At 37.6% G+C, this 23,159-nt stretch overlaps 1 protein-coding gene across 1 annotated transcript; it reads left to right on the forward strand.

The window, feature by feature from the left end:
- Window positions 1–14,716: 14,716 nt before the first annotated feature.
- LOC111908470 (uncharacterized) lies at window positions 14,717–20,670 on the forward strand. The gene is made up of 2 exons (XM_023904297.1): window positions 14,717–16,050; window positions 20,550–20,670. Exons 1-2 carry the CDS (start codon window positions 14,717–14,719, stop codon window positions 20,668–20,670), a joined length of 1,455 nt encoding a protein of 484 aa, XP_023760065.1.
- Window positions 20,671–23,159: the final 2,489 nt, after the last annotated feature.

Below are 23,159 nucleotides of genomic sequence, written 5' to 3' on the forward strand. Positions count from 1 at the left end.
AAAGACTGAGCCTTCGATATTACAGATTATTCAATTGATAATTGTTACCCAGAACAATTTCATGGTTATGAAGTCTCAAATTCAAGGCACATGCCTTGAACACTTCTCTTGCATTAAAGTTTCCTACTCATATGTAGAGATTATAACCATATTCAATTATGAAACATTTCGATATTCTCAAACGACCATCAATTCTGATCAAGAATCATCTCAATTCAAAACAAGTCACTATGATCCATCCTAATTATCATTATACTTCCAACTGTCCATCGAACTCATAAGCATTTCCAGCGTAACTAGAAGTGCACAGAAATAAGAATGCACCAATTAAAACATAGAAGGTTTTCAACATCAGGTCGTGTGCAATTTTCAAGATCAACATGACTCCCATTGACTTCTTGACAGTTGAGTCTTTCTCTCAATGAAAATTACTTGATGAGCTAAAACAAATATTCAAAAGTTCGTGCGGATTCCAGAAAAGAAATCACTTCATAGAATTGGACTCAGTTTATATTTTGTTTCTTGAGCAATGAAAACATCAAAACTCCCATTCTAAATGTGCTAGAGTAAGGAAAACATTCTTACTCCACGTCTTATGATGTGCTCTCCACTTTCTTAGTTTGGAATTAGTTTCAAAATATGATTTATAGTGACTAGACCATATGTCTAAAACTTGATTGGAACAAGGTATGACTCATCTATGATCGAACCATTTTAAAAATGGTTTGATTCCACTACTTAGTTATACAATTGCACTAAGATATTTCTCTGAGGAGTTAATTGTGATATAATTCCACAATTACTAAGATGATCATAAACATAATACTAAATTATTCTCTTTTCCTTTCAGATTGGGGAATCATTTATCTTTCTGGCTAATTGATTCTTTTATTTAGTTCTACTATTGTTTGAACCTTTTCAAAAGTATCAGAAATATGCTTAGCCTTATAAACACAATCATATTTACTAAAGCATCAGTAAATCATGACGAATAGAGTTTTCATTCGTTATGGTGGATATGAAGAGTCCATATCAACATGTATTACATTCATTAATCCTTCACTTGTCTCAAATAAACATCTGAACAATGATTTAGTCATAATTTTTCTAATGAGAAAGATTCTCATGCATCATGCAATTTGAATTGTATGACTCCAAGTTTTTGTCTAATTAAAACTTGGTGATGAGATTTCTATTTCAATTGGTCAACTATGACAATTCCACAAACGCAATATCATAAGAATCAAATCAGCAATTAGTAATGTTATTATTAGAAACACACTAAAAAATGTCATTACATGGAAATATAATAATGAGGCAAACTATTAAATGCATAAAATAAAACTATGTTTCTATACATCTTCGAAGAGTAATAGCAAACTATTAAAACTATCCTAACTCCTTAGTAGTAACTCCATATTCTAACCATTGAACCATACAGCTAAACTATATTTCCCACTATGAGATTTTGCTCACTTCTAATGGAGTTAGATAATGGATGTACCTGAAGTAGAGTAACACGCCTTGACTTTATTTTCTTTAAGACCCTTCAAGCATTTTGGGCAGCATCGCTTCTAATGTCCTTTCAATTGGAAGTAGAAACAAATGGACCCATTGGGGTTAACATAAGGAATGGTCTTAGAACTGATGTGAATTATGAGCATTGATTTGGCATCTGGAATTAAAGAATACACATAGAACATGGTAATTTGGGTGTTTAAGAGATGCATTCGATTATGAAAGGTGTTTACAAAAAAGAATCTAGATCTAAATCTACATAATTAACAAACACTAACACTCTTAATATTACATCTCTCAACCACACCTCTATAAGTGGTATGAACTCACCTTATATAGAGGTGTTTACTGATGGGTTTTGAGCAATACATCATTCATATGGTGTATATGTAAACACTAATAGCTTTTGGATCTAGTTTGTCTAATGAACATGCAATTGAATATCCAAAGCTATAACCCTAGATCTAGCATATAATTAATCATATTAACATAAAATAGGGTTTAGATCTTACCTTTGATTGTCATATAGCAATAATAATCAATCCTTAGCTTTAGAAAGCTTAGTGCCTCAAATGTTGCACCTCTAATGGAGTTACAAACACCAAGAGCAACTTGGATGAAGAGGAGAAGAGAGGAGGCATCCAAAAACGTCTACAAACCCTAAATAGAGTCTTAGCCACGTTTTTGGGGCAATTGGGATCCTTTATATAGGTAGGCTATTAGGGTTTTCAACTAGGAAACCTTAATCTAACTACTTATGCCCTAAGCAACCCATGGATTCCTTTATCATATCCCTTAGACGATTTCTAATGGGCTTCCCCATAGAATTCGTCCAACCTATATATTATTAAGTAATCCGTAGCCCAATTTCAATTATCTTATAATTACAAATCTAGTCCCCTAAGTTTAATTAATCTCTTTTAGCCACAAAAATTAATTCTTAATTAATTCTTGACTGATATTAATTAAACATGATTTCTCCATTGATATATTATTCTTATAATATATTAATAAATCATAATTAAACCTTTTTCTCCTTAATTCATCTCACATATTGCTATGATGAAGCTAACCCAAAAGGACCATGCACAATCTGGTCAAGTACATACCAACATAGTTATGGATGTAGACACTAATCCAACAGTCTCCCACTTGGATAAGTCTAATAACTATTCCGCGTATAACTTCAGATCCTGATTAGCAATCATAGCTTTCAAAATACGTTGTCAACTCTGATCTTATTAGATATGTGTGTCCTTTAGATAAGGGATCATATAGTCCTCCATTGTAGATGTCGTATAGACATGAGACATGAATTTCAATCATTCTCTCTATACTGTTTCCCGACTTCCGATTTATGACAACTGACAACAGACTACAATTGAACACATCAAATTAGTCCCGGCTTGGCCAAGTGCTTATGTTCCATCACTAAATCATCGATGGGCCTAAAGATATCGCTTTTATCCCACTTTGGGTAAAAGGAATGGATAAACTTCGACTCATATGCTCGCTTGCATTCACTCATCAAATAACACACAATAATAAGTTTTATAACACAAGTTACTGGTGCATTTACTTATTATCAATGTGCAACCAACCAGCAAATAACAACTCACACGTCTCGGTTTCAAGAACATACAATATTATCGACTCACAATCACTCGTGATAAAATCCATGAAGTGATTCTTGTGAGCGTGGGTTTAATCCAACGCTCAAAATCATATTCATAAGCACTCATGAACATTGTAGCAAACCTTTGCTATGTCTAATACACTTTAGACAATCTACAAACCAATTCATGACAGTCTTCATTCATACCTACTTCCAACATATGACCGACTGTGGGCCATTCGAATAATTTGATTATTCTCAAATAATTAATTATTCACGAAGTCAAAACATGCAAAGTGAAACACAAGAATAATACTAATCTTAGATGGTCGTAAACCTTTGAGTATAAATAAAACACCTTTTATTCATCAACATATCAATTACTCATTATTTGTTGTTTCGGTTAATTAACTTGTTACTTGAATTATTACTACAATTCTCCCATGCTCTTAGTATGCACACATTGTTTACCTATGGCCCTTACATTGTGAAATAGATCAAATGAACACATTTCCAATCATACTCATTTCACAACTCGCAATCTTCATCATAAGTGTAAGAACACGAGGTTATTGCCATTATTAGAATATGCTAGATTCTAACATTTTATGCAACGATCCTTTCGTAATGTTATAGCACAAAAGTCACAATGACTATTGACAATGAAATTACAAAGTCCTCTATTGGAGACTGTTACAAGACAATTCCATAGACATGATGTCTCTCACTCAAAGTACATTCCTTTGAACATCCTTTTGCATAAAAATTTCTAATCTAGACATAGACTCTCAATATCCAACTCCCAATATGGAAACATTTCCATATTTTCCATATGACAACTCATTCTTAATAGAATCTTATCTATTCATAATAATGTTGATATGGTCCATCCAATACCATACTTCCAACTACTTACAAGCGACTAATCCTCAACAAACTTTGGATTGTCCTTTGATAATTATTTAGTTATCTTAGTGAAAACCGATTCTTGTCCTTTTTTCCTCTAAATGCGCTAGACATTTGGAAAATTTTAGAATGGTCAAATATTATATCACTTGCAATCAATCCTATACCCGAAGCGTATGGGACACGATGCCTAATGTCTTACATAAAGATACGATACTTTATCAATCTTCTGCCATAATATTTTATGTGTCACGTTCTTACAATTCGAACTATGAAGAGGGATGCCATAATCATAATCGAAATTTACGAAAACACTATGTATCCTTTGACTAAATTTATTAAAATTTCTCAATCTAAGCTTTAGATTTTGAAACGAAGTACAATATTCTCTCCCTTAATTATAGCAAAACAACTTTTCCATCTTTACGACTTTGCAAAGTATAACTCTTGTTTTCTATAATTAGTATTGCTAACTTACAATAATTGCCTTAATAATAATACAACCACAAAATTTATGCTCCCACTATCATGATGATTATTATCATATAAGCATAACACTTATACTCCCACTAGCTTTGACCTGTATTCAGAAAACAACTTAATTTCCAGAAAACAATACCTATTGAATTTCTTAAGTTCATATTTCTAATACCTAATGCTTTGATAAACCATTATCTAACCTTCTTAAACTTATACACCTTTTCCTTAGATAGCTCATATGTGTGCCTAAAAATTCAGACTAATTGCCAAATCTCACAACTCGAATTATGGAAAGGGATACCGTAACCATCATCGAATTTGAGAATACAATTTTCACAATCGCTATCTTCTTAAAATATTTCATAGTAAAAGTATTTCCTCACAGTCATTTTCACGAAGGAGGTAATCTTATGACACTTAGATTTTAAGGTGTGTGAGTTCCTATCCATGTGAATTTGCCAAAACCAAAGTTTGCGACAAATCCAAACTCATATGGACTGAACCTTCTCAATCTTGATATCATGCCATATGGTAACACGAGTGCCCACCATGTTTTCCAAGTAGTTAAGCAGCTCACCCTTTCCTATAAATGTACTTTTATGCATAATTAACTCAATTGGAATGGCACAAAAACAAAATAACGTCAACATGATAGGCTATAAACCTCAAGTCGTGTGCTAGTGATGATCGATAAGGTTTATTCTTGATTTGTTCTTGAAACCATTCAAGACCATTAAGACTCCCACTGACTCCTTGACGTACAAGATTCTTTTTTCAATAAACATTTCTCGACAAACGAATATTCAAGAGTTAGGGTAGCTTTTATCAAGACAAAACACCTCACAAAATTGGTCCTAGTTGGTCTTTGTCTTATCCAAGACATCATAACTTTCCAATTTCAAATGTGCAAGAATATGAAAACCTTTTCAAATTCCACATTTGATGAATGTTATAAACCTTCTTAAAACTTGTCACTCAATGTCACAATCTTAACTCTAAGACTTGTTTTTGGAACGAAGTATGATTGACTTCTTGATTTAACCATTTCTTCAATTCTTGATTCCTCTTCTCAGACATACAATTGCACTAAGACTCACTTAGAGGATCAATTGAGATATGGTTCTTAATCATTAAGACCTATCATAAAACATAATAAAAGGTACTCTCTCTTCTTCATAGAATGGAGAAACTTTTATCTTTCTGCCTTCTTGATTCTTCTTATTCGTTCTGCTATTCATTAACACTCTTTCAATCAACTCATAATTACACTTAATCTTATAAGTATAATCATATTTACTAAACTTTAGTAAATCATGACGAATATCTTTGTCACTGTTGTGGTGGACTTGATCAACACACAACCTAGTGTACTTGATCTCCAAGTCCTTCACTTGACAATTTGTCAAAGAATTAGTCTAATTCCAAATATGAAAGTTTTTCATTCATCATACAATACACGTTGGATGATTCCAAGTTTCTGTCCAATTGAAACTTGGGCGATGAGAAACTCTCCCTATTTGGTAAATTCTCGATATTTCCACAAATAACATAATTAAGAATCAAATCCGTTATTGCTAATAATAGAAACATTCAAACATCAATTTTTCATATATTCCATTGCAAGGATAAATAAATAATATAAAATCAAACTTCATTTTATTGCGGAAAAATTTGTCCTTACAATGCAATTCAATTGAAAAACTATGTTAATACATATTTCTTAGCAACCTATTCTAACTCCAAGTAGTAGCTCAAGAATCTAATCTTTAAGCAATGCGATCGAAATCCATACCGTCACGATTAGATTCAGCTCACTTCTTCCCTTAGGCTTCCTTTCTTTTCTTCAATCCTACAAAAAATAAAAATGTAATCTTATCACTTCATGTATTAAGAATATAGAATAGGAACTTAAAAGAGTTAGTTAATGGATTTCACCTGAAGTAGAGCCATACGTTTTGACTCTCCCATCTCTTAGATCTCTCAGGTAAATAGGGCAGCTGCTTCTCCAATGCCCCTTCTCTTGGCAATAGAAGAAAATGGACTCCTTTGGCACAACACATTGGACAATCATAGATGTAGTTCTTTCTAGACTTCCAATGTTTCCAGTGTCCATTGCAGTTTGGGAGTTAGACTCACCAGACAAATTTTCTTGACCAGCACGCCAAATCATTACTGATTCTGCAACTATAAGCGAATAGGTGAGATCAATGAGGGTCACATCGTGATCCATCATATAGTACTCTTTAACAAACTCACTATATGATTCAAGAAGTGACTGAAGAACCCAGTCAACAGCCAACTCTCCTAAAATCTCGACACCCAACAGCCTTAACCTATCAATGTGTGACTTCATCTCTAAGATGTGTGCACACATAGGTTTCCCATCTTCATGATTAATTTCCAATAGGGCTTGAGAGAGCTTGAACTTTTCAAGCCTTTGAACTTGTGGGGTAGGGAGAACAATTGGAAGAGGTGAAGCATGATCTCTTGTTCCTCGATCGAATCGTAGAATAGCATCTTCATGTGGAAAGCTTGTTCCACGGGATTTGGGAAGACCATAGTTGTCATACTTTGACATCTACAAAACGTGAGAAAATTCAAGTTATGTTGATTAGAATCCTTGATGTGACACCCAAATGATACATCGAGGCTTGGATCCAACACAATACTCTACAACCTAGAAGAGGGATGTCGTAATCTAGTTGCAGAATATTTGAAGATAGGTAAATGACGATTTACCAATTTCCACCATGAAAACGAAAAAAGAAATTTAAGTTTCAAATCTATGAAAATTCCTAGATCTTTTAAGATTCATTGAACTTTTCAATGGCATGTTTAAATCTCGATATGCCCCACGATTTGTGACTGGGATGCCGAGGATCACAAAACAGGGTGTGAATAACCATGCAAACTTACATGGTGCCCCCATTGTTACAGTTACCTATTCGCAAGGGCATGTTTAACCACACATGCTCCACTGAACTATGACAAACATTGAGTCGGCCTTTGCTACCTTTGCATAGAAACATTTTGTGCCGGTTAACCACACACGCTCCACTAACGTCTTCGCAAGGGCAGAAAGTGTAATTTCATGGAATTGCATCAATTCAGTTTTGCCTAAAGTAACTAAGATTGGAAATTTTGTAAAACATTTAGTTACTTTATACTTTCATTATACTTTTAATGGAAAGAGTTTTGTCCTATCCTACCTGTTCGGCTAACGACCCTCCACTAGTCATGAGTGCGGTGGTTAAGAGTGGATACCCATTCAATCGCCGTTTTATAGATAATTTCCTTAAACACCCCTTATAGACCAACATTGTGAATGAGGCCTACTAACGGTAAGACTGACTATTTACTTATACATATATAATATTAGACTTTTAATGTTATATATAGTACATGGTATATTTTACACTTTTAAAACACTAGGTGGTCTAATTTAATAAATTATACTTTTAATTTAATTAAATGTAAACCAAAACTTTATGGGTTTATTAAATCTTTTTTAATTATACACCTTAGTTAATTAATAAAGTCATAAGGGTGTAATTTGAACTTTTCAAAATACTAGGGTTCTAGAAATTAACATTTCAAAATTAAACTTTTAATCAACTTTGAAATTCCAAAACTTGAGGGCAAGTTTTGAAACATTTCAAAACATTAGGGTTTAACTTATTTAAATTTCAAAAACAAAACTTGTAAGTTCAAAATTAAACTATAAAACCTAAAGGGAGTAATTTGAAACTTTCCCAAACTTTATCAAGAATATTCTAGATCACAAAATTCAAATAAGGCTATTAACAATTAATTAGTGGTTATGTAATTTGACCTAGTCCAAATTCTTGCAAGATAATTCACCAAATAATTCAAATAATTCAAATAATTAAATCATTATCTTATAAGGCAACAGATATTTGATTAATTGGTAATTATCTTCTATTTTGGTAAGGATATTCACCCAAAATAAAAAAAAAATCGTATTTTATATATGAAAAACGTTTTTGATAATAATCCTAAGCAATAATAGCGAGAAAATCGCGAAAATCAGATGGCAGACTCGCTGACTCGTCGAGTACCCAGTGGACTCGGCGTGTTCAGCCATGGACTCGGCGAGTCCAACCCTAAAGTCAATATTTTCAATTTTCAATTAATATTCAATCAAATAAGCATCAAATACATCAAACAAACAACCTTCACTTTGATACCACGGATGGGTTTTGAGAAATCCATCATTCCTATGGTGTACATGCAAACCCTAATTACTTTTGGATCTAGTTTGTCTAATGAACATGCAATTGAATATCCAAAGCTATAAACCCTAGATCTAGCATATAATTAATCATATTAACATAAAATAGGGTTTACATCTTACCTTTGATTGTTATATAGCAATAACAATCAATCCTTAGCTTCAGAAAGCTTAGTGCCTCAATGTTGCACCTCTAATGGAGTCACAAACACCAAGAGCAACTTGGATGAAAAGGAGAAGAGAGGAGGCAGCCAAAAACGTCTACAAACCCTAAAGAGAGTCATATCCACGTTTTTAGGGCAATAGGGATTCTTTATATAGGTAGGCTATTAGGGTTATCAACTAGGAAACTGTAATCTAACTGTCTAAGCCCTAAGCAGCCCATGGATTCCTTTAACATATCCCTTGGATGATTTCTAATGGGCTTCCCCATAAAATTCATCCAACCTATATATTATTAAGTAATCCATAGCCCAATTGCAATTACCTTATAATTACAAATCCAGTCCCCTAAGTTTAATTAATCTCGTATAGCCACAAAAATTAATTCTTAATTAATTATTGACTAATATTAATTAAACATGATTTCTCGTTTAATATATTATTCTTACAATATATTAACAAATAATAATTAAACCTTTTTCACCTTAATTCGTCTCACATATTGCTATAGTGAAGGCAACCCAAAAGGACCATGGACAATCGGGTCAAGTACATACCAACATAGTTATGGACTTAGACACTAATCCAACATTTACATGTTTCTCTCTCTCTCTCTCAATATCTAATGTCACAAGGCTACTTTTGTAACATCTGGATTCCTAGTTATCTTATTTTAAGTATTTATATTGAATATTAGAGAGGGACTCGATGAGTAGGCGCTCAGACTCGCCGAGTGGGATCGCGCATATGTTGGTCTGATTTAATGGAGGACTCGGAGATTCCATATGTGGACTCGGCGAGTCCACGCTGTTTAATGAAAGCCTAATTTCTTAGGTTTGGGACCTTATTAAGGACCCTTATAGCTACCATTAGCGGCTACCAGACCATAAAGAGAAACCCTTATAGTGCTTCAGTGTTTATGAGATGGAAGAAGCCATTATTGGACCTTTGTGTGTTTTTTTTAGAAGAAGAAGTTGATTCCAACTTAGAGGAAGCGAATGAGGTTTATTATTTGTGGATTACAAGCAAAGTACATCATCCTTGAGGTAGCATATCTATCCTTTTTTCTGTTTTCTTAAAGAATCCATGGATCTAGGGTTTTCTATACCCTTTAGTGGGTTGATTTGTTGGGAATATGGTCCCTTATCATGTTTAGACATTAGATCATGGATCCATAGTGGTCCAGAGAACCTATTCCATCTTGCTTTATGAGGAGTTATGGAAGAAATGGACTTAGGATGTTGTATTTAGTGCTAAATCATCAAGTAGTGTCATTTGGACGTTGCATGAGCATCAAGTTCGAACCTTTACGTGATTATTGAGCTTGGTAAATTAGATCTACGGATTAGAGGAACAGATATGACCTCAGAAGGTCATTTGAGTGTGAGCATGGAACGAAATCGGCGAGTCCATGAGCGGACTCGACGAGTGCAGTCGGGGTTGCCCCTCGATTCGTGACATGTGTAACTTGTCGAGTGGAAGAAAGACTCGATGAGCCAAGAGAGTCTGAAAGGATTCAGAGGACCTGCTTGGACTCGCTGAGTCACCTTTGTGCACTCGACGAGTCGGGTCAAAGTTGAAAGGTCAACGTTCGTTGACTTTAGGGTTCTGGTCAAGACTGATTCAGGAGAGTTCAGGGAAAGGTACAATGACCTTTTACCCAGTCTGTAGATATGAGATCTTGGGAGAGTATTGACCGGGAATGATATTTGAATAATAGGAGGCTAGGTCAGGACGTTGAGCACGAGAGTTTATCCGACTTCATTGAGGTGAGTTTTCTCACTATTCCTTACCCGATGGGGTGATTATCCTTGACCAGAAGGTCTTATGTGTATGATGAAAATGTGATGTATGTTGTATATGTTATATGTTATGATATGAGTATGATGAAATGGACCGGAAGGTTAACAGAGTCATTGGATGGAAATCCCTTGAGACACCTGTATCGGAAGATCCCATAGAGCTATGGCCTGGAGAGGCATATGTGTTGAACGTGGTATTTTGGGGAACTCACTAAGCATTATTGCTTACCGTTTGCGTGTTATGTGTTTTAGGTACCAGTGATGATCGCAGGAAGGCGCCGGCATGATCAGTACACACTTATGGTGGAGATGTTTTGAGATTTTGGGGTTTTTGATTTGTAGTCATGTTATGTAAAAACAATTGATACACGTTTTTGAAAATTGTGATTGGAGTATTTTTATTAAATTAAAATGAAAAATTGTTTTGAAATTTCATGGTGTTAGAAGTTGGTATCACAGCCTTGGTTTGAGGGATTCGGATTCACCTTTGGGTGTATTTGAACTCAGACTGAGGATTTGAGAAACATTTTCATAAAAGAAACACTTTTTCCAAAAAGTAAAAGATTTTTGAGGAAAGCAGAAAAAAGAAGTGTGTGCGATCAGCCAACGCCCGAACAGTGATTTCCCAAAATACCCCTACATTGTGTGTCATGAGATATGATATGATATGTTATGCATGCTAGAGTAGGCTAGGTATTCATATTAGGACTAGAGTGGCCTGATTTGTGATGCCTTAGCGTAGGAGATTTCTGCTACTAGAGGTGCTTGAGAACGAGTAGGTAGAAGTAAGGAGCTTATGAAAGGCTTACCGAAGGGTAGCCTATGCTAGCGAGATGTAGAGAATTTGTGAGTTGAGATCCTAAGAGGAGGACTTGGGATGAATGTTGATGCGGTGTGAGCGGTAGTATTCAGCCCGTGCTGCCGAAGACACCGGATCAGTGTGTATTCCAAGTAAGAATCGTTAGGGTACTAGGGAGTAACTAGGGTTGAGTTATCGAGTGCAAGTATACTCGAGTGAGTCTCTGATTTTTTATGTTGTATTTTAGAGGCATCATGGTTGGGACACGCCACAGACTCGAGACTAGCGAGGGGGTGTGAGCGATGAGGAGCTCCGCCAGATGATTCATGATGAGGTGGCTGCGGCCATCCGAGCTGAGATACCAGAGATGTTCGGGCCTATCAAGACTACGAAGATTGAGACTTTAGATGAGCGTTACGCCGTTCTTATTGACGCTGTTGTTGTCGCGGCCGTCGCAGTCGTCGCTGCTGCCAGGCCACAGGGGGGTTGACTCGTTGCTGTATCGAGAGTTTAGCAACACGAAGCCACCGAAGTTTGATGGGCCACAGGATCCAATTGCTGCGATGAGATGCATATTTGATATTGAGGGATGCTTCTACACTTGTTTGTGTCCAGAGAATCTGAGGGTTCGGTTTGCATTGAAACAGCATCGCTTGGGAGTGAAGGATTGGTGGAAATTTGTGACGGTGCATCTTACTTCTGCAGAGATCTCAGCGGTGATCTGGGAGAGGTTCACCACTATGTTCTGAGAAGAGTACGTTCCCTCGGTGTAAATGGATGTTTAGCCCATGAGTTCTTTACCCTCAAGCAAGGTACGAAGTCAGTTACTGTGATCACCAGGAAGTTTCATGAGAGGGCGATGTTCTGCCCTGAGCACGTGTCGTCTGAGCAGGCGCGCATGAGCCGGTACTTGAGCATTCTGAGGAGGGACATTCGGGAGTTCGTATTTAACTCAACACACCAGAAATTTGTTGAGCTTCAGGAAAATGCCCGAAAGAGGGAGATTGAGTTGGAGACTGAGGCCAGGGAGGAGGCAGAGTCTCAGGGGTTGGATAGGCGACCGACACAGTCTCAGCTGGTAGCTAAGCGGGCAAAGCCCCCGATTCGAGAGCTGGATGCTAGAAGGGCCGCACATGCGGAAAGTGCAACAAGTGACACGATGGAGTTTGTCGATCTGGTGCTTGCTACAAATGTGGCAAGCAGGGGCATATAGCTAAGGATTTCCCAAAGGGATTCATGGGTTGCTTTCATTGCTACCACATGGGCCATCGGAAGGCCGAGTGTCTACAACTACGGGGGACAACACAGGGAGCACAGCAGGGATCTGCCCCTGCCGCCGTGCGCGCTACTAAGATTTGGTCAGTGAAGGCCAAGGCACCGAGGGCTCGCGGGAGAGCCTTCCAGTTGACAGCGAAGGAGGTCCACACAGCACCTGACGTCATGGCTGGTATGTATTCTGCTATTATTTGTTTATGATGAGAATTTTGTTTATATTATGATATGTGTAGGTACTTTCCTTGTGAATTTTGTACCTGCTTTGGTGTTGTTTGACTCGGATGCGAGTCGGTCATTTGTTTCATTAGCATTCAGTAGACACATTAGTATCTAGTGAGAGGCGATGAGTCGACCTCTACGAGTTTCTAAAGCTAACGAGAAAGGAGTGTATGCCACGAACATGATTCGAGGGTGTGTGCTTGAGATTTTCGGCGTTAGGTTTCTGATAGATCTGGTCCCAATTGTGATGGGGGATGTATGTGTCATCGTGGGCATGGATTGTTTGAGCCGATTTGCGGTTGTGATAGACTACGAGCAGCAATTGGTGACGATTAGAGATCCTATTGGGGTAGTGCTGATAGTCTATGGCGAGGGAACTCGAAGTGGGTCAGTATTCTGTTTGGCTGCCAGAGCAAGGTAGAGTTTGCAGCAGGGTTGCAAGGGGTTCGTAGCTTATTTGATGGATACAAGGATTGATTCGGAGAGACAGAGATCAGTTGGCGAGTTCCCGATAGTGTGCGAGTTACCGGATGTTTTCCCCGAGGAGTTGTCGGGTGTGCCTCCCGAGAGGTAGGTAGAGTTCTATATCGATTTGGTTCCCCAAAAATCGTCTGAAGTTAACACTTTAGCTCAGTTGTTTGCGAAAAGTGTGAAAATTGAAGATAAGATGGAAATTTCCGAAGGAAGGGTTACTCATCTCTCCAGAAGAGTGCGAAGGCTAGAAGGACAGAGAACATGAGATCAAGAATCACTGATGAATGTCCATCATCGTATAAACTTTGCTTACAACAACAAGTTTACTCACGATGCAAGGCTTGCAGAGTTAGAATTTTACAATAAAAACTCAAGAAAAGAGGAGTGCACAGGAGGTCTGGAGCAGAGAACTCAAGAACTTGAGGAGCAAGTGGTTCAGGTCACTGACGTGTTGGGTCATCACCTAGGTTACTGGTAGATAAACTAGAACTAGTGGTTGTGTAATTAGAGAAAATCCGACTAGCTGAGGCAGGAAGAGTAAAGTTTAAGGCAAGGATGTAGAATACCTTGCAAATTTTGCAATGTTTATAGAAATTGTTCCCTTATAAGCCTAAATAAACTAATGTAACCGTTGGTTATAATATAAAATATATTACAATAATCGTTGTGTTATTCTCTATGAAAAGTAATTGAAATGTTAATACTCGTGTAGTAAATGAATAACATTTCATAAAACTTATAAAATTCTTATTATTTATAATAGGAAACTAAACAAAATGCCTAACAGAAGTAGTGCTCGACTAAACCCTAATCAACAAACAGCACCACAACAACCACCAGCATAACCAAACCCCCCAATAAGTACAACAGAACTTGAAGAAATCATAGCTCAAAGAATTGTTGTTTCTCTATCTAAGGTCACAAGAGGTGGAGTGAGAAATGAAGGAAATGTAGGGACCGCTAGAACGTGTACCTACAAAGACTTTATGAATTGTAAAGCTAAGGTCTTAAATGGAAATAAAGGGTTTGTTAATTTGACCAGGTGGATTGAAAAGACAGAGTCCGTCTTTCAAATAAGCTTCTGTCCAGATGATTGTAAAGTACGATTTTCAGCATGTACTTTTACTGATGCAACACTTACATGGTGGAACAACCATGTAAATACAATGGGAATTGATACTGAAAATTCCATGAAATGAAAAGAGCTAAAGATAATGCTAGTAGAGGATTATTGTCCTAGAGAGGAAATACAAAAGCTGGAACAGGAACTGTGGACCCTAACCATGAAGGGTTCAGAGATAACAGCTTATACCGCCAGATTTAATGATCTTGCAGTAATGTGTCCAGCACTTGTAACCCCTAAATATAAGAAGATTGAGCGATATATCTGGGGTTTAGCATCGCAAATCAAAGGCATGGTGATTGCATCAAAGCCTACAACTTATGACATCACCAAGAGAATAGCACAACAGCTAACCCTCACAGAGATCCAAGGAGCGATAGTGGTCTCAAAGGCTAAGTCTCCAAAATCTGGAACAAACAAGCGCATGTTTAATGGGAAGAATCCCAAAAAATCATCTGAGAAAAGACAAGAAGTAGCAACCAATTATGAAGCCACGATTGCAGAAACCCCTCAATCTAAGTCTGCATGGTGTAACCACTGCAACCATCATCACCCAAGTGACTATTTTGTTTACACAAAATGCAAGAAGAAGGGGTATACTGCTAGTCACCGCAGGAGCTCAACACTTGCAATAGTCGATCAACAAACAAATACTGGAACAGGTTGTGGTGAAGAAAGAAAGTGTTATGAGTGTGGAGAGGTTGGACACATCAAGAAGGAATGTCCAAAGTTAAGGAGTCAAGGAGGCATAGGGCGTGGCAGGGCATTTGTGATCAGAAGCAGAGAGGCTATCCAGGACCCTTCGGTTGTATCTGGTAGGTTTCTTATAGATAATTTATACGCTAGCATACTCTTTGACTCTGGAGCAGATAGAAGTTTTATAACTCCGATATTTAGAAAATTATTAAGTTATGAGTCTAGCAAATTAAAAGAAATCTATGAAGTAGAAATCGCTAACGGTCAAAATGAGAAAAGACATGAAATACTAGAAAACTTTCTATTAACTCTTAATAACTACATTTTTCATGTCAACCTCATGCCAATGCCTATCGGTAGTTTTGATGTCACAATTGGCATGGATTGGTTATCTTCACACCGCGCTGAAATTTTATGTTATGAGAAAGCCAAACGACTAACCTTACCAAATGGAGAAGCCCTGATTATCTATGGTGATAAGTCTGGGAAAAACCTCAAAGTCATCTCTTGTACCAAGACACAGAAATATCTACATAAGAAATGTAGCGCATTCTTAGCCCACATTGTAGATAAGAGAAGAAAGATAAAAGAAATCAAGGACATACCTCAAGTATGTGATTTCCCTGACGTATTTCCTGAGGATCTACCTGGAATACCACCCGTCCGACAAGTCGAGTCTCGAATCGATTTAATTCCAGGAGCAGCACCAGTAGCGAAATCTCCTTATCGGTTGGCTCCATCCGAAATGCAAGAATTATGTATCCAACTACAAGAACTTCTTGACAAAGGCTTTATCAGACCAAGTTTTTCACCTTGGGGAGCACCAATATTGTTTTTCAAGAAGAAGAACAGATCCTTCTGAATGTGTATTGATTATCGGGAGCTAAACAAACTAACGATCAATAATCGTTATCCGCTTCCAAGAATTGATGATCTATTCGATCAACTGCAAGGATCCAGCTACTACTCAAAAATAGATCTTAGATCAGGATACCATCAATTCAGAGTACAAGAAGACGACATTCCAAAAACTGCATTTAGAACTCGTTATGGTCATTATGAGTTCTTAGTTATGTCTTTTGGATTGACCAATGCCCCAGCAGTGTTTATGGATCTCATGAATCGTGTTTGCAAACCATACATGGATAAATTCGTGATCATATTTATCGATGATATATTTATATATTCACGAACCAGGGAAGAACATGGTCAACACCTACAAATAATCTTGGAACTACTAAGAAAAGAAAAGTTGTATGCTAAATTCTCCAAATGTGAGTTTTGGATTAGAGAAGTACAATTTTTAGGTCGCGTAGTTAGCAACGAAGGAATTCATGTTGACCCATCCAAAGTTGAAGCAATCAGGAATTGGGAAGCATAAAAGACGCCAACAGAGGTGCGTCAATTCCTAGGACTTGCTGGCTATTACCGCAGATTCATATAGAATTTCTCCAAAATAGCCAAGCCGCTTACAACACTAACCCACAAGGATACGAAGTTCAACTGGGAATACAAACAAGAAGCTGCTTTTCTGAAACGGAAGAAAATGTTTTGTAGTGCACCAATCCTATCCCTTCCAGAGGGGACAAAAGATTTTGTCGTATATTGGGACGCATCAAATCAAGGATTGGGATGTGTGTTGATGCATAGAGGAAAGGTTATCGCCTACTCATCATGACAACTTAAGGTGCATGAGAATAATTATACTACCCATGAACTTGAATTGGAAGCTTTAGTTTTTGCACCTAAAATCTGGAGACATTACCTATACTGTACTAAGTGTACTATTTTTACCGACCACAAGAGTCTCCAACACATCTTCGACCAAAAAGATCTTAATATGAGACAACGAAGATGGGTCGAATTGATGAATGATTACGAATGTGAGATTCGTTATCATCCTCGAAAGGCAAACGTGGTAGCAGATGCCTTCAGCTGGAAAGAATATATTAAACCCCGTCGGGTACGAGCATTAACCATAACTATCCATAATAACTTTGCCACACAAATTAGAGAAGCTCAACTTGAGACTCTAAAAGAAGATAACATCAAGAACGAAGCCTTTTGAGGAATGGAAAAGCAACTTATACAAAAAGATGACAGAACGCGACACTTTATGAACCGAATTTGGACGCCTAAGTTCGGTGGAGTTAGGGACTTGGTCATAGAAGAGGCCGACAAAAGTTTATCATAAGGAAATTGTTAGATTGAATGGAGTTCCAAGGTCTATTATTTCTGACCGAGATAGTAGATTCACTTCATGATTTTGGCAATCTCTACAAAAATCCTTAGGAACACGTCTAGACATGAGTACAGCTTACCATCCACAGACTGATGGTCAGAGTGAAAGGACCATTCAAACATTAAAAGATATGCTCTGATCCTGTGTTGTTGACTTTGGAAATGCATGGGATACTTATTTACTAATTATTGAGTTTTCCTATAACAATAGTCCTCACACCAGTATCAAGGCTACACCGTTTGAGGCTCTTTATGGACGAAAATGTCGTTCCCTAGTGTATTGGGCAGAAGTTGGAGATACGTAGATGGATAGAGAATGTACAGGCGATACCATCCGTACTAGACTAGAAATAATCCATGAGACAACTGAAAAGATCATGCAAATTAAGGATCGATTAAAGGTTGCACGTGATCATCAAAAGAGTTATTGTGACGTAAGACGTAAGCCTTTTAAATTCCAAGTTGGAGATAAAGTAATGTTGAAGGTCTCTCCTTGGAAAGGTGTAATTCGATTCGGTAAGCAAGGCACACTAAACCCACGGTATATAGAACCTTTTGAAATTCTAGCTAGATTTGGTTCTGTCGCATACCAACTCAAGTTGCCTCAAGAGATAAGTAATGTACACGATGTTTTTCACGTATCAAATCTCGAAAGATGTCTATCCAATGACACTCTTGTGGTACCTCTCGATGAGATACAAGTCAATACCAAACTCAACTTTGTAGAAGAACCTGTCGAGATCATGGATCGAGAAGTCAAACGATTAAAGCAAAGTTGTATTCCCATAGTGAAAGTTCGATGGAACTCTTGCGAGGACTTGAATTTACTTAGGAATGTGAAGATCAGATGAAATAAATATACCCCAAACTGTTTGACAAAACCCTATCCAAAAGATAAATTTCGGGATGAAATTGTTCTAACGGGGGGAGAATGTAACACTAGTCAAAATAAGTCAATAGACAATCACATGTGATTATGGCAATCATGTAAAGTGATTATGTTAACCTGGTAATGTGGTAAGAGTGTTATGTAGTTCATGATAAATTCTAATACAAATATGAATCTTCTTTTTAATACAACTCAAAGTATACATCCATATGATCCCAAAAATATAGAGAATGTTTGCATCTGACTTCGCAGGAAGAATTAGCTATTGGAGTCTAAAAGAGAGTTGTATTACTCGTAAATACCTACGCGTTGATATAATGAACGTCAAAAACAAAGTTTGTATCCAAAAGTCATGGCCTTCCGAAGATATAGCTGTCAGAAACCCTAATTTTGACTAAACTCACGAGGTGAACATAAATGTTCACGAGGTGAGGAATCAAACCACCACATTTCGGATCAAGAATGTGTGACGAGGCTACGAGGGGATAAGATCCAAACTCACGACATGGACAAGGAGTTTTTCACGGCCTGAGGAGTCACATGGCCACCTTCCGAAGCTAGGGACGCAAATGGAAAGTCTACGAGATGAACATGCAAGACTCACGACGTGAGCCTTATGAAACTCACGGCGTGAGTTTCTAAAAACCGTACTATAAATAGTAGGTCTGACTTCAGCCATTCTTACACCTAAACTTCTTCTCTTTCTCTCCTTTGCTGAAGCCATCTTGCATCCCGAGCCCCAACGACCTCGTACGCTGAACGTTTTTGCTTAGATAACATAAAATCACGCTACTAGGGTGATTTTCACGGCCCCACTTTCTAATATTTTCGGTGGAAAACACATGCTAAATATTGTATATACGTTACTATTATGTCTATATGATAGTATATTAGTATCAACGTAGATAGTTATATTAACCTGGATATAGTTGTTTTGAATATAATATTTTTAATATATACAATTACTATCAACTTGTTAGTATATTATTATACTAATATAGAACTTGAGTTATACTTAGGATTCTATATATATGTTGTGTGCGATATAGTTCCGAAGTTATATTCGGAAGTTATATATATAAAGTATGTTGCTATTATTGGTCTTATGTCAAGATAAAACTGGATATATGTTGTTATTAGTTTTATGGTAATATAAAACTTGGTATGTTATATATTGTTGTTGTTATTTGTTTTATGTCAAGATAAAACCTGGTTTTTCCTTCAAGTTATAGCTGTTATACTGCCTAAATTTTATGAAGTTAGGAGTAATGTTTAAAAGCATAGTCTAGTTACTTATGGTTTTAGACACAAAAATGCTTTTGTTGTTAGAGCTATAAGAACCCTTCGAAGTCTACATGAGTAATTATATTCATCAACTAAGATTGGGGATCTTAGCGGAAATCCTCTGAACTGTAACCGTTAATCCTGTGTGAGCGAGGAAGTCATGTATAATTAGTATACTGGTTGACTACCCCACTTGTGATTGTTACCTACAGTCAACCATAAGCCAGTGACGAACTTCGCTTTTACTTGTTATTGTTCTGGCGTCAATGAAGCGTGCGGTGTTCCTCATGGTAATCATGAGTGGGTTGTCCTCATGGAAATCATGAGTGGTTTTTTCTCAGAGATACTATGTCATAGCAACGATTACAGGCTCATGGTAGCAAATTGTTAGAAACATTACACTTTGTCGTATACAAGAATTAATGTTAATTTTAAGTTTCCACCTACTTATACCCTAGGTTCAAGGAACGTTTAGGTATAACACTTACTTGATAAGTAAATTATTATACCTAATATATATACTAAATGTTGGAGCGTCAAAACGATACTTTCAAAACTATACTTTTGAACTTAGAAAAAAGTATTATTTTATATGGAGTGAAAACATGTGGACTCACCAAGTTTATGTTGACGTATTTTAAAATGCATGTGTTTTCAGGAACTTGAAACGCTGGTATCTATTCGAACGGAAGAAGTTTTACTATTATCTTTATATTCATTAAGAAGTATGCCATAGTCGGATATTATGTAATAAGTACTAGGAAAAACAATAATGTAACTTTCAATTATCAATAAATGTATGTATTTTCTTTAGTACTGTTCAATGTATGTTGTATAACTGTGATACGGAGAATGACGTTAAATCACCCGGTGTTTCCGCCGTCGGCCGGGGTGTGATACCTAGCCCATGTGATAAACGAGAAACAGGAAGTTAAGGACCTCAATAGCATCCCCGAAGTCTGCAATTTCCTGATGTCTTTCCCGAAGAGCTTCGGGGAATTCCTCCTGAACGCCAAGTTGAGTTTTGCATCAGCTTAATTCCTGGAGCTAATCTTGTAGCCAAGTCTCCATATCTTTTAGTGCCGGCAGAAATGCAAGAGTTATCCAGTCAGCTCAATGAGCTACTCAGCAAAGGACTTATTAGACCGAGTTCCTCACCCTAGGGATCCCTGGTGTTATTCATGAAGAAGAAAGATGGATCCTTTCGAATGTGTATAGACTGCCGTGAATTGAACAAGCTGACTATCAAAAACTGTTATGAGAGTGATGTTTCCAAGACAACATTTAGGACTCGATATGGTCACTACAAGTTTGTAGTGATGCCCTTTGGTCTAACCAACGCACCGGCGGTGTTCATGTACATAATGAATCGGGTGTCTCGTTCATTTTTGGACAAGTTCGTTATCGTGTTCATTGATTTCATACTTGTCTATTCCAGAAGCGAGGAAGATCACAAACAACACTTGAGGTTAGTATTGGAGACACTTAAATCGGAGAAGTTGTACGTAAAATTCTTTAAGTGCGAATTCTGGTTTCAGAAGGTAACCTTCCTAGGTTACATGGTAAGCGAGGAGGACATACACGTGGACTCTTCCAAAATCAAGGCGATAGAGAATTGGTCGGCACCAAAGACACTCACCGAAATTCGTCAATTCTTGGGTCTTGCTAGCTACTATCGTAGATTCATCCAAAATTTTTCTAGAATTGCCAAACCCCAAACCATTCTAACTCAGAAAGGTGTACCCTTTTGTTGGAGTCAAAAGCAAGACGCCACGTTCGAAACCTTAAAGTAGGCTCTATGCAGCGCACCTATCCTATCCCTGCCCGAAGGGACGGAGGACTTCGTTGTCTTTTGTAATGCATCTAATCACGACTTAGGCTGTGTACTCATGCAGCGGGGAAAAGTTATTACTTATGCCTCAAGACAGCTGAAAGCACATGAAGTCAATTATACAACTCACGACCTAGAGTTGTGAGCAGTGGTCTTCGCACTGAAGATTTGGAGACATTATCTCTACGGGACTAAGTGGACAATCTTCATTGACCATAAAAGCCTACAACACATCTTTGATTAGAAAGACTGAAATATGAGACATCAGCGATGGGTAGAGCTGCTCATCGACTATGAGTGCGAAATGTGCTACCATCCTGGCAAGGCCAATGTTGTGGCAGATGCCCTTAGCCGAAAGGAAAGCTCCGACTGCAAGGTGAAAACACTGACAATGACCATCCATTCCCACTTATCCGCACAAATCCGAGAGGTGCGGTTGGAAGCCCTAAAACCAGAAAACATATCAAATGAAGCTTTGAGGGGAATGGATAAGAATCTTGAGATCAGAAGAGACGGAGTCTATTATTTCATGGATCGGATCAGGACCCTAAAGTTCGAAGGTTTCAGGGAGGTTCTCATGAACGAAGCTCGCAAGACTAGATACTCCGTGCACCGAGGTTCAGATAAGATGTACCTGGATCTCAAGAAACTATATTGGTGGCCAAACATGAAAGCCGAAATCTCTACCTTCGTGGGCAAGTGTCTGACTTGCGCCAAGGTAAACGTTGAATATCAAAAGCCCTCGGGTCTGCTCCAACAGCCCAAGATACCTGAGTGGAAGTGGGAGATGATTTCTATGGATTTCATTACCAAATTACCCAAATCTCCGAGTGGGTACGATACCATTTAGGTAATTGTCTATTGATTGACAAAATCCGCCGACTTCCTATCGATTAAAGAAACGTTCAAAATGGAAAGGCTCACGCGAATCTACATTCAAGAGATAGTCTGACTACACGTTGTGCCTGTGTCCATTATCTCCGATCGAGACAGCAGGTTTACCCTTAGATTTTAGCAGTCCCTGTAGAAGGCGCTTGGAACTAAGCTAGACATGAGCACAACTTATCATCCTCAGACAGATGGGCAGAGTGAGAGAACCATCCAGACCTTGGAAGACATGATGAGAGCATGTGTCATCGATTTCGGCAAGTCGTGGGACACTCATCTATCTTTGGTTGAGTTCTCTTCTAACAACAGTTACCACACCTATAACAACCTGAAACATCGTATCACTTCTTGTAACTCAATTTGTAATCCAATTCGATCAACCAAACGTCATTTTCAATGACTTAATGGGTGTCTTAATGCAATTCGAAATCATTTTAACACCCCATATTTGTGATCAGAACATTTCTAGAATCGACCATATCGGGTTACGGCAACTTGGTCGGGTGCGACCGAAAGCCCCGTCTAACGCCGGTATCGGGTAGAATTCTGCCGTGTCCAATTCCCGAACACTATTTAAAGTGTTCTAAGCTATCATTTGAAGCTTTTGGCTCTCTTTCATCACTCTCTCTAACCTCTCTCCTCATCCATAAATCAAGGTCCAAAACACTGAATTCGGGCTCCAAATCTTTGAGGTAACGTTCCTAT

Source organism: Lactuca sativa, chromosome 2 (genome assembly GCF_002870075.4).
Source record: "Lactuca sativa cultivar Salinas chromosome 2, Lsat_Salinas_v11, whole genome shotgun sequence".
In the NCBI taxonomy this organism is placed as follows: Eukaryota; Viridiplantae; Streptophyta; class Magnoliopsida; order Asterales; family Asteraceae; genus Lactuca; species Lactuca sativa.

Excerpts from the sequence above, each read along its gene's own strand:
- LOC111908470 (XM_023904297.1), top strand. The coding sequence starts at position 14,717 with ATGCTAGTAGAGGATTATTGTCCTAGAGAGGAAATACAAAAGCTGGAA. Across the intron at positions 16,051-20,549 it reads GTAGCGAAATCTCCTTATCG|TACTGTTCAATGTATGTTGT; the intron begins GTTGGCTCCATC and ends TATTTTCTTTAG.